The sequence below is a fragment of the Ambystoma mexicanum genome, chromosome 12, assembly GCF_040938575.1.
Source record: "Ambystoma mexicanum isolate Mex_15411 chromosome 12, UKY_AmexF1_1, whole genome shotgun sequence".
Lineage (NCBI taxonomy): Eukaryota > Metazoa > Chordata > Amphibia > Caudata > Ambystomatidae > Ambystoma > Ambystoma mexicanum.
The window spans coordinates 87088036-87104360 of record NC_090936.1 but is presented as its reverse complement, the minus strand read 5'-3'; the positions used below and the strand labels follow the sequence as shown (position 1 = coordinate 87104360).

General features: G+C 46.9%; 1 protein-coding gene across 2 annotated transcripts in view; it reads left to right on the top strand.

The window, feature by feature from the left end:
• Positions 1 to 16325, top strand: part of FBXL13 (F-box and leucine rich repeat protein 13) — a 2326763-nt gene that overhangs the window by 1768913 nt on the left and 541525 nt on the right. For both annotated transcript variants that reach the window (XM_069628059.1, XM_069628058.1), the window contains exon 17: positions 6534 to 6660. In XM_069628059.1, the coding sequence (XP_069484160.1) occupies positions 6534 to 6660 (127 nt within the window). The remainder of the gene's footprint in view (positions 1 to 6533; positions 6661 to 16325) is intronic.

Genomic DNA, 16325 nt, shown 5'->3' with positions numbered 1-16325 from the left:
TGTGCTAAGTGGTCAGTTTCAGATGTCTCCATGATACCCAGGTGGACAAGGTTAAGAGTCTTAGCATTCTGTAATGCTCACCTGATATCCCCGGGGGCGTAGTTGCCCAGCGCGGAATAACGAATCTGCAATCACAGAAAGGAGGATTTGTGATAACAGTCTCTAACGGGCGAATCTCCCACCTCCCTCTGGCTGACCCCTTTCCCACTGAGCCTTTCTCACCTTAATTGTTTGTAGGGTGAGCTATCCGTCCTGTGTCTGGTGCAGGGGCGATTGGCGTTAATTGGCGATCTGCCCGAGTTGCTTCACTGGTGCAGTGCGCCTTTCTCAGGGTCCAGGCCTGCTGTGACCCCGACTCCGCTGGTAGGCAGGTAGGTTGGTTAATTGTAAGTCTTCGTTCTGTTTTATGGTGGAATCCCCTTAACGTATTTAGCTCCCTCTTTTCAGGTGTGAGGGTCTTGATGCTGATTTGCCGGATGGAGAGGCACGTTTTTAGGTAAGAGAAAGCGCGAAGCGCGGCACCTTTATTGTCTTTTAAAGCTAACCTGTGTCATCGTCTTCTTCTCCTCACAGGCCGCTGTGTTGCTGCGAGTGGATGAGAGCGCGATGAAAAACTGGCCCCCGGAATCCGTTAAGGTAAGTAAAGCGCTGTGTGGTTGTTATATATTGAAAGCGAACCTGAATATGTCTCCTTTTCCTTTGCAGGATGTTGCTGTGGTGCTCCGGATGGAAGCGCAGCGTAGCGCGATGGAATTCAGGTAAGGCTGATGGAATTCGATGATTTGGAAGCCCGCGTGCACGTTCTAATATTGCTTTTCCTTTTCTCATTATTGCAGGTTGCGATGTTCGGGCAGCAGCGGTGGTAGCGGTTCGCCGGAAGTCCTTAAGCCAGTACTCACAGGTGAGTGATGTTGTTTCTTCTCTCGGTTTCCACAGATTGCAGCTCGGTTGAAATGCTGAGTGCTGGATGGTGTATCCTCAAGTAAAACAGAATAATCTTGTTCTTGCAGGATTACAGGAAGATGCTGAAGACCAGGAGCTGGACATGGTGAGCGTCACGCTGCTAGTTACAGAATAACGCGAAGCGTGTTCTGCAGTCAGGGTGTGGTTTATATAGCCCAGGTAAAGTAGCACCAGGGAAAGTAGTTCCAGGCCTGCCACACCCAAAACACTAGACCGCATGGCTTGGTTCTTAAGAACTAGGCTGTGTGGTTGCTTCCATGTTGGATTTAAAGACCCATGTAGTCAATTGAAAGCAAGCCTGGTAAGTATCTTCTTACAGTATATGAGCCTGGCGCCAGATGTGCCAGGATTGGCTCCAGGAGACTTTTTGCAGAAGTCTTGAGGCCCTTAGAGTAAATTTGAGGAGCTTGCTTGTGGCACAGCTGGTGGCCCCTGACAGTGGTCATGACAGACCGTGATCCCAGCTTGCACTTCACCTTCTCTTCGCATCTTGCTGGCAGCTCCGCTATCAGTAACTCTGTTCCTTTCGTCTGTGTCTGCATCTCTGGCTGCAGACCTCCAACCAATGAGGCTCCCACACCTGTGGCCTTCTTGCGGCCAGCCCGACCCTTGGCTTCACGGTGTCTTGGGATCATCTGCCAGCGTTCTGGCTCTCCTGTAGGACCCACCTCGGCTGCCTCCTCGTATGCAGTATTCTCCCTCCAGTACCGCAACAAACGGCCTCAGCTTTCTCCTGCTGCTCTCTCTTCTGCTGGTCTCTCCCTTTTTATACACCTGCAACCACTTGACAGGTTGCAGGTGTGTCCATAACTGTAATTGCCAGGTTGTGATTAGTGGAGCACTTGGTACATGCCTGACCTTTAGAACACTCTGCAGGCCTCTTCCTTGTCTAAGTACTAGAGTGGTGAAATGACTTACTAGTGTTCACCACTCCTAGTCGCCTCTTCCTCGTCCCAGTACTATAGTGAGTAGAACGAGGGGAGATGGTTTGCAACAACCCATAAAGGCTGGGGGAAGGTGAGGTTGGTTCTCTTAAGGAAAAGGGGGATACCATGTCTCGCCTGTGGATATCCTCTCCCCAGTCCCCAAGGACCCTTCACCATGGTGATCTTCCCTTGCTTCTCCATCCCCATGGTCAAGATCCAAAAGTAATGGCCTTTCCCTGGCCACCTGAGAAGAGGATCCAAGGGGAGTAGGTGTGAGGATACCCTTGGGTTTCTCACACCATTCTCTTTCTTCCTCCTCTAACTTCCTTCTCGGTCGTGCTTCTTCTTCCTCTTTGTCCTGTTGTCTTTAGCTTCCCTTTCCTTGTCTTTGGGGTCGATTTTGTGCTGTCTGTTTTAAGCAATATTTGTCCTTCGACCCACTCGCTCATGTCTGCTGACGTCCTTTCCATGTCCCTTTCTGCTACCTATGCCTGCAGCTCACAGCGCTCCTTATACTCGTCGTGCATGGTTAATGACTTCGAGCTATTTAACTTGGCTCCATTTATTGTGTCTTCACTGCTATATGCAGGATGTGCATACACAGGGTTCGTGTAACCTGCTGCTGCCTTCAATTCTTTCAATGAGTAAAATCCATCTCCCTCACTTGGTGGATCGGTGCTGCGGGGAGGAGGAGGAGCCGTGGGCCCATCACCCCCCATGTCGTGCTGATTAAGTATCCACTCTCTCCTGGGTGGGTTCTCCACCTGGTCGCCTAACATCTTCCATATATCTAGGATTGCAAGCCTGCTTTGTAGCTTCTTGCCCTTATATGCGGCATGTAAATGCATGGTCATTTGTTGCAGCACGTTTTCGAAAGACTGCCCTTCTGGGGCCAGGGTTTTACCATCTTGCCTATTGTCTCGCAAGTCCATTCCGCGCTATACTTACAAATCATAACTTTATTCTGCGAAAGGGACTTGCACATATACATTAGGGGAGTGTCTCCCTTGATGGCACATCACACTTCTGACTGCCGATATTTACTTGACCTCAAAATGGGCTTTTATTTATACTGCAAATATTTTCACTCTATTTTCACAACCTTTTATGAACAATCAATATATTTTCTCAAAATGTCAACACTTCTCAGGCCTTCCCGCAAGCCTCTCTGGCTTCACCAACACCAATTGGGACATGCACCACAGTCGCTGCCCATACTCCATACTCCGCCCTTAAAGGCCAATCCAAACCTCCATGTGCTCCTGGAGCCTGCATCAATATTAAAACAACCTTTCTTCACAACCTCGAGGCGGCGTGCCACTCTACGGCTATTACCTCATGCCACAAGACCATGACATTTTCTGTCACTTCATTACGATCGGTGTGCCCAGTATCCTGGGCCAACGACCTCTCTTAGCAACCTTCCAAATCCTATTTATAACCAATTACTCGACAAATACTACTCTGCCAATCTTCCTCACGTCTCTCTACTGACGTCAATGACCTCTATACACATACAACATATGAGTGCACTCTTAAAACAACACACTATTCAAAAGACCCAAAATCCACAGCTGCCTTCTTGCCTCGCTCATGACAAGAGATACTTCTCTTCTTGTAACTGCCCACTTAGGGGCGTGGCTCTTCTTCTATGTCTCGACACAGGGAAACGTCTCGTATTTGGGTTTTTTATTTATATTTTTTCTGTAATGTGTAATAAGGTGCCACCTTCCTCAACCCTGGTTACAGCCCTGGTTACAGGGACACTTCCTCAAATAAACACTTTGTCACTTCTTCCCCACAACTTATATAACACTTCCCTCGCACCTTTGTTTGTCAGATTGCTGTTCTCATACTTACATCCGTTGGTCAACCGACACCTTCGGAACCACCTCTTCCCACAATCTGCTACTCCGCCTTCTGGTCCCGTGGACAAGAATTTCACCAAGGGTTCTACTGACGACTGTCTGGGTTTTTATGCATGATTGACAATCTGTTCCTCCTGGGGCACAATGCAGTCCTTCATGCTTGTGGCCGGAAAAAGCGGCACATCACCAAGGGAATTGGTGAACCGTCCTCAGCTACCATATGTCGTAATGGGGAAGAAACCCCCTAAAGATAACGCAGCAGATGGGCCAAGGGGAATGCCATGCCCCAAAAAGGAGTCGAGTAATATGGCAAAGTACTGTTTTATTCAACAAAAAACAGATAAAACAGGGACAGCAATGGATATCACAGTGATTTCCAAATCTCTCTTAACTTGCTTCAGACCTGATAACAGTTTTTAAGCGAATATGACGTCACAATAAAAGAAATATCTAAAAGACCTAAGGTGGGAAGGGATTGGGTGAATGACTCAGTTAGTTATAGATTCTATATGGTGTTAGTACTCTGATTGGTAAGGCCATATGTAGTAGCTCTGCCTGAGACCACCTATAAATAAATACATGGGAAACATGTAATCAGGGTGCTCTGTGTGTGGTGTCTGCAACACTGTTGAGGTGAGCGTCAAAGGTGAAGAGGGATTGATTAGGGGATTTGGTCAGGAATGGCTTTCTCAGCCTTGGCATCTGGACGGTTACCAGCAATTAAAGGTGATGAGAACTGTCCCAAAGTGCTGCTTGTCCCAATACGGTTACCATTTTCTGATTCCCTAGGCCGCAAGTCAGAACATTTCGCTTTCAACTTCATACTGTATTGTATCACTTGTCCCAAAGAAATGGATGAGAACGAAGGTCTCTGTCTACCAAGGTCTGGCTCGAATGAATAGGCATTCTCTGCAAGCTGCAAGTCACGTGTGTAGAGACCCCATTTTTAATTATTCTGCTTAGTATTTTATGAGGATTTTACCCCCTTTTACTATGAGTTTCATTGCCTCCAGCCTCTAGAGACTTGTTTGAGCTACTTTCCTCTCAATGTCAGGTCTGAGTTATTGGGAATATGACCTGCCAGCATTATTTGTTTCTTTGCTTATTCTGAAAGGATTGTGTCTCACGTCTGGGACTTGTTAACCGTCTATAGTTTTGGGTGCTAAACCCCACCTTTCCTTCCCTGATAACCTTGGCAAACTGTGCACTTGCTTTCTGAGCTGTTCAGGCTTGGTTTTTCTGCTGGCTCAGCGAGACAGGGCCCCTCTGCAGTCGTAATGCTTCTCAATGTCTCCCTTTCACCTAAGTGTGGCTGAGTCGTCCATCTTGGTTTACGTGGCAACTCATTTTAGTTGTGTTCTGCATTAATCAAGCTTGAAATGTATTCTCATGCATCTTGCGTTTCAGCAGAGAAAAAAAGAGTATAGGTTTTCTAACCTAGTGGATGCAGGCATGTTCATGTCCAAGTGCAATTTGACCTAGTGTTCGTGAATCTTCGTGTTGGATGTGTATGTGCTTCGTGCCTAATGCACCTATGTGTGTTGGCCTCGGCCATGACCTCATTTGCCTTCTTCATGATTAAAGCTTGCTCAGTTGTTCTCTCTCCTGCAGGTTTATTGCCTCAGTGACATCATCTGGGTAGGGTCTGTAGGGCTTCCTCAGTGAGTAGCGTCTCTCACTCTGGCGATACAATGGTGGTGAGGGTGTAAAATCCAGGAGCGATGTGCACCGTTCATGTATGTAACTGTAAAACAGGTCCCCCTGGTGTTTGTGAACGTTGTTAGAAAAGGCCATGGGAACCTGGAACTTTGTGTGGTATCTTTGAAAGGGATTGCAGCCTGTGGAAGGGAGTCATTCCTCAGGAAATATTCCCTCCAGACTACTGGCACGGTAGTCCGCTCTACAGAAGAAGGGAGCCATTCTTCTATATTAAGAAGACCCAACAACCTTTAGTTAAGTTAGAGGTGTAAGGGAAGGAAATGGGTTTTGACAAAGGACGGTGGTCTTTTGGTTTTGGACATTCTTAGATTTCCTTAGTATTAAGTTGAGGTAGGGAAACCCCTCTTAGTAATATGGTCAGATAGGGTGTTTCCTTTGTTTTCTCACAAATAAAATTATTTAGCAACAATCATGCCACCTGTGTGCCAGTCTCCTCTTTCCAAACCCTTGCATAGGATAGGTGCCAATTTAGGTGTTTCTTTGCTGAATTATTTGGTAGGTTATTTATGGAGTGGGGGGGTCCATCCCTCCTATTTTGCGGTTCTCTTTTTTATGCTTCTCTTCACAAACGTTAGACCCACAGGAGGTTGACATGAACATTAGAATTTAAGTTCTGTGGCCACTAATTGGTGTCAAATGGGTGATACAGTGTTTAAGAAACCTTGTTAGGCAATGGGCGGACCTTCAATAAAGTCAGAAAGTGTGTTCATTGATTGATTGTTTATTTATGCACTTATACACAAGTGTTTCACAAAGTGCAACCATGCATGGGAGGAGAAAACATGAGAAAGACAAGGCAAACGATCTTACTAGGTGTGGTACATTCAAATCATGCAGGTGCACAGAAGAGGAAGTGTGTGGGGAGGGGTGGGTAATAGGACCAAGTGTGCCAAGTCCCATCAGAACATGGGTTAGGTGTAGAGAGATACCACTCATCGTGCTTATCGTTGACACTTACTTTAATAATAAAGTATTTTTTAACCAATGTAAAAACGTAAGTGTGACAAGAGGACTTTTCAAGTATTTAAATTGTCTAACATATGAATATTCTTTGCAGGTGCCACCGTCTTACATATCTGAGTCTACGTTACTGTGAGAATGTAACTGATTCTGGAATTGAGCTTCTAGGAAACATGGATTCTCTAATATCAATTGATATTTCTGGAACCAGCATTTCTGACCAGGTAACACTATCCAAAGGGTAATGCATTGGGGTTAACCCAGGAAGTCTTTAAACAACCAGCTTCATGATTTATGCTCTTTGATGCATGATGATGTAAGCTGAAGGCATTAATCTTTATTCTATATCTAATACTCCTTTAAGCACATTATTGACATCCGAATCCACTCAATTTACATGTAAAATATGCTATGGTTGCATGGAAATTGGGGCATATTTAGACAAATGCTAGGTGCTAATTCTCAAAATGTGGCGCAAGTAAGAAAAAGCTCAGCGGATACAACTTGTGTCACTTTAAGAATTTGCAGGTCACCTTATTCACAATGGTGACTGCAGTTTAAGAGGGCTGTTTGATAGTGCAAACGGTGCGCTTGCCAACCTCCCGGCACACACTAATTCAGAACAGTCTCACAGCACTCGCGTCAATGGTGGGAGGGCATTTCACAGTCATTGTGAAATGTCATGAAACAGACACAAAAAAGTGTATCTATCCCTGTTTGTGGGATAGAAATGGAGGTGGTTCAGTTGCTTCTCGGATCTAGGTCTACCCTCAATGAATAACCTTATCAATAATAATAGTAAAATTAGGAAGGCTGTGTTTTGTACCCCTGCTATTCCAGAATATGCATGACAGGGCCAGAAATGACCCTATCACACATTGCACATCCCCCTGCACCATTTCCAAACAGCAGCAGCGGAATGTGTTTGAATTCTGCACTTGTGAGAGCGCATATCATTTGACAATTTCAGATTGGGCTTTCAGATGCACAGAAATTCCCAGTGAGTTGCACAAACGTGCAAAGGGAGTGCAATAGGGAATCGGAATGTGTACACCTATGATGCACTCATTCAGTGTCCCTTCGTGAATTCTGCGCAGCATTTTCTGGCACAAGATAAGGGAATGCGCCATCACATCCCATCACTTAAACCAAAAACAGTGTTGAGAATGGGCCCCTTCGTGTTCTTATACAATTATGATAGTAGTACATTTTGACATTGACCCTCCACTTTGGAGCTCATTTTGCTCCAATTCATAATTTGACGGTGGGGACCTGGTGGGTTTCCACTGAGGCGCAGCAAGGTCCCCGCTGCCACATTTTCATCATTTGCACTGCAGAGTGTAAATGTAAAGGGCAAAAGACGGCGTACAAACATGCACGTCGCCTTTTGCCCTTCACGTTTGCACTCTGCAGTGCAAATGAAGTTAACGCTGCCTGCCAGGCAGTGTTTACTTTTAATTGCGAGTGCTGCTTGGCATGTAGCAATGAAGCTGTTGTTTGTTTTTGTTTGCCTATACTACATGGTTCTATTTTAATATCCTAAAAGACGAGAAAAAGTACCCACTTAGGGAACTCCCGTCCCCTGCACTCTAATGATGGCTTAAACAAGCTAAAAGAAAGTATATTTCCAATAGGAAAATCAATGTAGATTTAGTCAATCAATTAAAGTCTATGCAAATACATAGTGTTCAGGAACAGGTTTTGAAACAGAGAATGTTTTAGGTATAACTTGAAGATAGGTTGGTTTTCCAGCAAAGATTTATTTTTCATAAACATATGCCCAACGCGTTTCGAGATAATGTTCTCTTCATCAGGGGCTGTAATTATTGATACGTTAATCAAAGAAGTTTTAAAGAAATATACAAAATAATGTAAGAATACATAATAGTTCAACTTCATGTGTTAAAGACAAACAATCACTTAGACAAACTGTATCGGATATGTTGCGCAAGCAGTGGCTCAATGTTATTAAAAGCCTGAAATGACATTTTGAATGTTTACCCGAATATTACAAAACCATAATATTATTCCTGGGACCATCACATTTTTATGGGGATAAGTATCCCATTAGTGTCAAATTAGAGCAACATTATGCAAGTCGTAATTAAGAGCAAAACCTATCAATTTCAAAAGGAATGGAAGCAGGCCTACCGTGTGTTTCACATGGGAAGGAGTAGGGCGTGTTGTTTCAAAAATGTGGCATCCCATAAAGGGAATGGTTATCTGTGTCCCCTGTTTTTAAAAAAAGAAGAAATAATGCTATGTAAAAAGTCATGTGTATCTACAAGTAGATGGCTTAAAATAGAGGTAAGATGACTTACTGGATAATAACAGGAAATCGGTTAAGTCCTTATCCGTCAAAAAAACGTTGAGTCCAAGACTTCAGAGAAGAGCGAACAGCGATGCGTGTCCACAGTTTTTGGCGGTACCTGATACAGGGCGCCATGTGTTAATGTTGTAAAGAAGGCTCATGAGAGTCAAAGCATCCACTGAGGATGTCGGGTAGAAAAAGGGGGGTGCTGTCACCCTACAAGGTTTTCATGTACCTACTGATGTCACCAGAAGTAGATGTCAGTCCGGAAAAGTCGATCTGTTCCAGCGCTGTCTTTCTTTCTTTAAATTAGTGTAGGCGTGGGCGGGCCCACGCAGGCGCTTCCCCATCCAATTGGATGATGTGCACCTATCCACCATTCAGCATTCAACCCACGTAAAACTCACAATTCCTCCCACCGCCCTGTCTGCCTCACAAAATCCAACAACACACTACTCCTCCTCTTGCCACTCACCCCGTCACCTCCCAACAAAGCCTTCCCGCTCAACTCAGCCACACCCTGCGCAGACAATCGAACCCTCATTAATTCTCTCTCTACAGCATGTCTCTCACACCTAAACAGAAAATGTTCCACAGTCTCAGACACTCCACACACCGCACAGTCCCTCGACTCTCGCTTCCCCACTCTAAACAGACAGTCATTCAGCCCCATATGCCCTATTCTCAATCGATTCAGCATCACCTCCTCCCCCCTCCTCCATTCTAGACTTCCCGGATCCACCTTTACTGACACTTTCTCACGAATACCAAACATCCACCTGCCTTTCACCCCATTCACCCACTTCTCCTGCCACTCATCCATGACCCGCCTCACCATCACTGCCTTCATCTCATCCACACTCAAAGGCAACCTTACATCAACCGCTTCCCTTCTCATACCCTCACCCGCCGCCAGATCCACTAACTCATTTCCCAGAATGCCGCTATGACTGGGGACCCACGCCAACTCCAGATCCATCCCCCCACGCACACACCGATCAATCTTTCTCCTGATATCCAAAATCACATCCTTCCTATCACCATCCCCTGCCACAATCGCCTGCAACCCACTCAATGAATCTGAAAATACCACTACTTTCTCAAACCTCAACTCGCCTACCCTTTCAATCGCCATTGCAATCGCCACCAACTCAGCCGTACAAATTGACACATCATCCGTCAGACGCCCCACTTTATACTCCCCAGTGCTTTCCAAATAATACGCCATTTCCACTCTTCCAGATACCGGATCCTTTGAACCATCCGTGAACACCCTGCACCCTTCTTTCTCTGCCACATATGCCTGACCCAAAGCTTTGATCTCACCCCGCAATCCCCGCTTCTTTGACACCACACTCATCAACTCCAAGCACACCTTTGGAGACCCCATCATCCACATCGGACACCTCACCAGATCCATATCTGTCACAACCATCAACTCGCCTACACCCCACTGCACCCCCTTCTCCCACATGTGAAACCCCAAAGTGCCCCCTTTCCTCCTCCACCGATCCCCATAATAGTCAAACCTCCAATTATACCGCAAACATTCACGTACCGGATGAGCCACACTCTTCGCACTACACTTCACCCACCACCTCATATTCAACACATCCCTTCTCAATCCCAATGGCATCTCCCCCACAAGTACCTGAACCACATTCATTGGAGAGGACCTCATCACACCCGAACACACTCTCAATGCTCTCGCCTGCACCCTATCCAACCGCAACTTCTGACTCATTGTGAAACCCACTGCCACCTGACATCCAAAATCTAACACACTCAAAATCAATCCCTTATATAACATTCGTAAACACTTCTGCTGCGCACCCCACTCTTTCCCAGTCACCGCCCGCAACAAATTCAGCCTGCGTTTACACTTGTCCATCACTCCATCCACTTGCACGTTCCAATTCAACTTTCTATCCAGAATCACCTACAAATTCCGGAACTCCTTCACACTCTTCACCCTCTCACCTTTCAAAACCAAGTTCAACTCCTGCTGCACTCTTCTCCTCGAAAACACCATACTCACACTTTTTTCCACAGACACCGAAAAGCCCCATTTCCCACACCACTCCTCCATGCGTACTATCACAGCTTGCAACCGACTCTGCACCATCAACAAACTCCGCCCTCTTACCCATACCACACCATCATCTGCAAAGAAATCTACCTGACACCCGATTCCCATCATAGCCCGAATCAGCCCATCCACCATCACATTAAACAGCATTTCACTAATCACACTTCCCTGCGGTGTCCCATTCTCCATCTTCCAAACTTCAGACAGCACCCCCCTCACTCTCACCTGAAAGGTCCTATCCGCCAAAAATGCCCTTATCCACCGAAACATCCTCCCCTTCACACCCATCTCCAACAATCTTACCAACAACCCACTCTTCCACACCATATCATAAGCCTTTTCCAAATCCAAAAAGAACGCTCCCACCAACTCTCCATCACATAATGCCTCCTCCACCCCAGTCACTAATCTCACTAATGGATCAGCCACCGACCGATTCTTCCTGAACCCACTCTGAAAGTCACTCAAACACCCATTCGACTCCAAATAAAACCCCAATCGCTCAACCACCATCCGTTCCATAACTTTACACATCACAACAGTCAACGCAATCGGCCTATACGACTTACACTCCGTTGGAACCTTTCCACCCTTCAAAATCGCCACCACAATCGCTCTTTTCCACAACTTCGGCAAAACACCACTCTTCCAAATCTCATTGATCAGAGCTAATACTTCCAACTTACATTCTACCGGCAACTTCTCCAAAAATACATACATAACACCATCCACCCCTGGACTTGACCACTTCCCCTTCCGAATCGCACCATCCAACTCCAACATCGAAAACGGGACCTCATATTGCTCTTCCCAAGGCCCAACATTCGCCAACACCTCCCGCATCTCCTCCTCTACCACACCCATTCGTAACTTCACCGCTTCTGGGAAGTTCCCCGAACTGAGCACCCCCGCAAAATACTCCCCCATCAAATTCGCCTTTTCCCCATCCTCACTAATCACCTCTTCTCCTTTCAACAACACTGAGATTCCACCTTGTGGTCTCGTTAATCCAGACATCCGCTTGAACTGTTTCCATACCTCACCCACACCAGAATCACTCCCCAGGGACCCACAATAACCCCTCCAATAACCACGCTTCCGTTCCCTAATTACTCTCTGCGCCATAGCTTTAGCCTTTTTATATGTCACCAAATCCACTATCATTCCTGACCTTACCGCCCTGGCCCTAGCCTTCTTACGTTCCGCCACAGCTCTCGAACATTCCACCGTCCACCAAGGTACCTCAATCTTCCCACTCTTCCCCTTCTCAATCTCTGGAACTGCCGCCTCAGACGCTGCTCTCATTCCCTGCACCAAATATTCATTCCATTCATCCACCCCCCCATCTCTACCTTGAGGCACAATCACTTCCTGACACACTCTTTTATACATCTCCCAATCAGCCTTCTTAAAATTCAACCGTCTCCCAGTCATCCGTGGCCTGATCCCTACCTCACCCCTTACAGTCACCAAGATACCAGAATGATCACTCCCCATGTCCCCATCCACACGCACCTCCCAATCACATTCACCCGCTATAGCAGCAGACACCCAGGTCAAATCCAAGCACGACAACTTCCCAGTCCTCACATCCAACCGCGTACCTTAACCATCATTCAGCAAAACCAGACTCAATTCATCCGCCATGTCCTCCAACAATTCCCCATTCGTATCTGTCCGATCGCTACCCCACAACGTGTTAGCAATGTTAAAATCGCCACACAAAACACAAGGTCCCACAGGTCCCCTTATCACTTCAGACAGCACACCCACTTCCACCACCTCACACGGATTATAATAATTCAGCACCAATACTTCCGATCCTCCTACCCGTATCCCCGCCCCGATCGCCTCTACTGCTCCATCCACCACAATCTCCCTTGCTACCAACCCCTTTCGAACCGCTAGAGCCACACCCCCCCCTCTCCCTTCCAACCTATCCTTACGAAACAGCTCAAAACCCGGAATCACAAATCTCAGATCACCCCTCAACCACGTCTCCTGAATACAAACCACGTCAACATTCAATTCCCCGCACAACACCGCTTTCAACTCCTGTCCATTCCTCAACAAACTCCTCGCGTTCCACTGCAAAATCCTCATGCCGGGACCCCACTCTGCTTCCGCATTTTAGCAACCATCTTAAATACATCCTCTTCCACCACATCCACAACACTCAAATACCTCCTCCCCGCTTCCACCACTCCTTTCGTAAGATCCGACACACTGATAGACGCATTCCTCTGAACCAACTCCAGCACACTCACTATGAAGCACATAAACTCAGTTTTCGAAACAATCACCATTTCTTTGCCTTTCACCTCACCCATCACTTTCTTCCTTCCCACACCCTCTTCCACTACCAGCTCTTTCGCACTCACCTCACTTGCTACCCGTGCCGGTTTCACCTTTGCTACAGCCTCTGCATATGACAAACCTTCCGCCGCCCTAACCTGCACCACCTCTCTCGCCACCCTGTGACTCTCACACCCCCTAAACGCAGTAGAATGCCCTCCCCCACAATTCACACACTTCATCGGGGTCTCCACCTTGCATTCCTTAATATCATGATCCCCACCACACCTCCCACAATGTCTCTCATTCCTGCATACTCTCGCCATATGCCCAAACTGTTGGCACTTATAACACCTTATTGGCATCGCTACATAAGCTTTCACACGGAACCTCTGATATCCCAACTCCACCATTTCCGGACACTCCTTCCTCGCAAATCTCAAGGCTACTGTCGTGGATATTACATCCCCACGTGCATCTCTCCTCCCCAACCTCCACGCTTCCACCACCCCAACATCCACCAATTTATCTTCTATCTCAGACATATTCATAGCCACCGGCACTCCATACAACACCCCCTTACACGACACACCACTTTGATCAATCGCGACTATCAGGCTTCAATACCACCTTACACACACTATCACACTGCATCTTCTCCGCCTCCAACACACCGCTCCCCAAAGCCCCCAGCTCCTCCAAACCACCTTTTTCCTGAGACTCCGACCCTGAGGTGTCCTGAACCAACCCTCCTTCATTATTCCTCTGAGGAGACCTGCTGTGAAGCCGTCCCCCATTTCCCCCTTTCCCCTCCTCCACAGATGAGGATCTCACAGATGACACCTTTCCCCTCTTCTCCCTTTCCTCCACCCCTCCTTTCTTTCCAGGCTTCCCGTCCCCCTTTCCCATCCTTACCTCCTCCTCTGGACACACTTTCCCCTTGCTCCCGCCTAAGGAGACCTCTCAGCCTCCTCAAGCCCAACTCCCTCCTCCCAGTCACCGCTCCGCCCTGCCTGAGTCCGCCCACATGGGAAACCGGCAGCAACCCGGAAGTAGAACCAGCGCTAGCCTCCGGCTCCGTTGAAAACCTCCCTAGGGTGTTCCAGCGCTGCACTGCGACTGCCGATCTACACACTCGTCCGGAGCACAAGAGGAGACCATGCGCGTTCACTAACTTCCCAAGGGAGGTTCCAGCGCTGTGTGACGTGCTGGCAAGATGGCGGATAATATATACGTCATGAGTGTGATGTCATCACGTCGTAGCGCGAATGACGTCACAAATGTAAACAATGCATTCGGCAGCACTTGGTCTTTCACCAACATGCTGCGCCAACCACCTACCCATGACCGCATCCTTTGCACCAGACCGTTTTTTTACAACAGACGCGAATGCATTGTTTACATTTGTGACGTCATTCACGCTACGACGTGATGACATCACACTCATAGTCGAATTCGCCGCTGGGTCAGTAAAGAGATTTAAAAAGTGGGTTACCCATGTTTCTTCAGCGATTGTATTTAGTAGAAGCGACGTTGTGCCTGTATCATTTGATTAATTTAGCAGTTTCCATATATTTGCACTGGATTTGGCTGCTAAGGCTGTTAGCATCTCCTCATTTGCTTCTTGCGTTTTAAGGGCTTTGTGATGTTTTATAAAGTTTTTATACTTGGTACGGATCTTGGAGGTTTTCTCATTATATTCCCTAAAATTTACGGCTCTTATGCCTTTTATTTCCACCCTCATCTTTGCTCTGGTGGACTTAATAATATGGTCAAAGGGGTGTTTATGTTAAAAGTAGTGCGAAGATGGGGCTGGGGAATCTCAACAAAAAATGTGAGAGCCTGGGTATACACTGGCTGGGGGGCTAAGGTTGCAGAGGGTTTTTTGATTGGAGATTTGTGAGTAACTGGGTTCGTTTTGGCACTGTCCATTTGATTCTATTGCAGCCTTCTGAAAACTGACATTGTGGGGTATTATATTGTCTCCTACAGGCAGAAGTATGTGTTCAGGTAATTTCTAGGATATTGTGATCGCTATACCTTGTGGGCACAATTTTAAATTGATCTACTATTGTTCTAGCTTGAGATGATATAAAAGCGTAGTCTAAGATTGCTGTTGACTGATCCCTTTTCCAAGTTGGCTGAGGTGGAAAGTCTCCCTGTACTGTTCCGTTACGGGTGGTGAAGTCTGTTAGGGAGAATTCTCTGAAGAGGCTAATTTCCAAAAACCTAGTGAGTCCCCCAGCAGCTTTGCTGGATTTTTGGGGTTTGTTTTTTTCTCCTGCTAAGAGTGAGACTCTTTTCCTCCCACTCTTAGACATGATTTGAGGTATGTCCTTGACTTGTTATGTGCTTATGGGCTATGGAGTTTCTTTTGACTCCATAGGGTATCATCTGTTTTTCTGTATGTGTGGTACAAAGCACCCTCAGTGCAGTACTACAGGGGTGTCACAGTGACCCCCAAACATAGACTCCATACCCTGGGACTGACTACTGTCTCCCAGGGCATGTAAAGTCACCATTGGCTTTACTAGTCCAAAATTGTGAACAGAACCAGTACAAACCATCATATTGTGTAAGTACTGGTAAGGGGTAATTCGATTGCCCCTGGGTCTGATTTCGAGGGGGCACTGTCCCGTCCCCCCTCGTCGAGTTTCTGGCTTGTGGCAGTGGTTACCACGCGAAATATTCCTCCGGAATATTCTCTATGGGATTTTCCCTTTGATTTTAAACGCGCCACTTTTTGGTGCAATGTTAAAGATACCGCCGGTTTATTTATTTAATATTAAATACCCGGTTGGGTCTTTTTGCCAGAACCCGATTCTAAAATGGCGTTTGTGTCCGTCTCTGTAACTCTGACCAAGGTCGAGCCCTTTGTTCCAGTATTTTGGCGGGCTTCTCCACAGAAGCCCTCCAGATGGTGCCACTCTGTCTGGGTTCCACAGGAAGGGTGGAGGGGGGAATTGGCACCCTGCACTGCGTTGCCTTAGCAACCCAAGATGCACTCTACTCTGATTGGCCAAGTGGTGAGCCGCCTGGCTCACCACTTAGCATGTGTGATTGACAGCTAGGCTGATGAATGGGGGTTTTTCTGCATAAAAGCAGGGCCTTTGGGACTGGAACTTCAGAAGTCGCCACAGGACCTAAGAATCCGAAGAGGGAAGAAGCTGAGCCACCTGCAACCGACAACACCA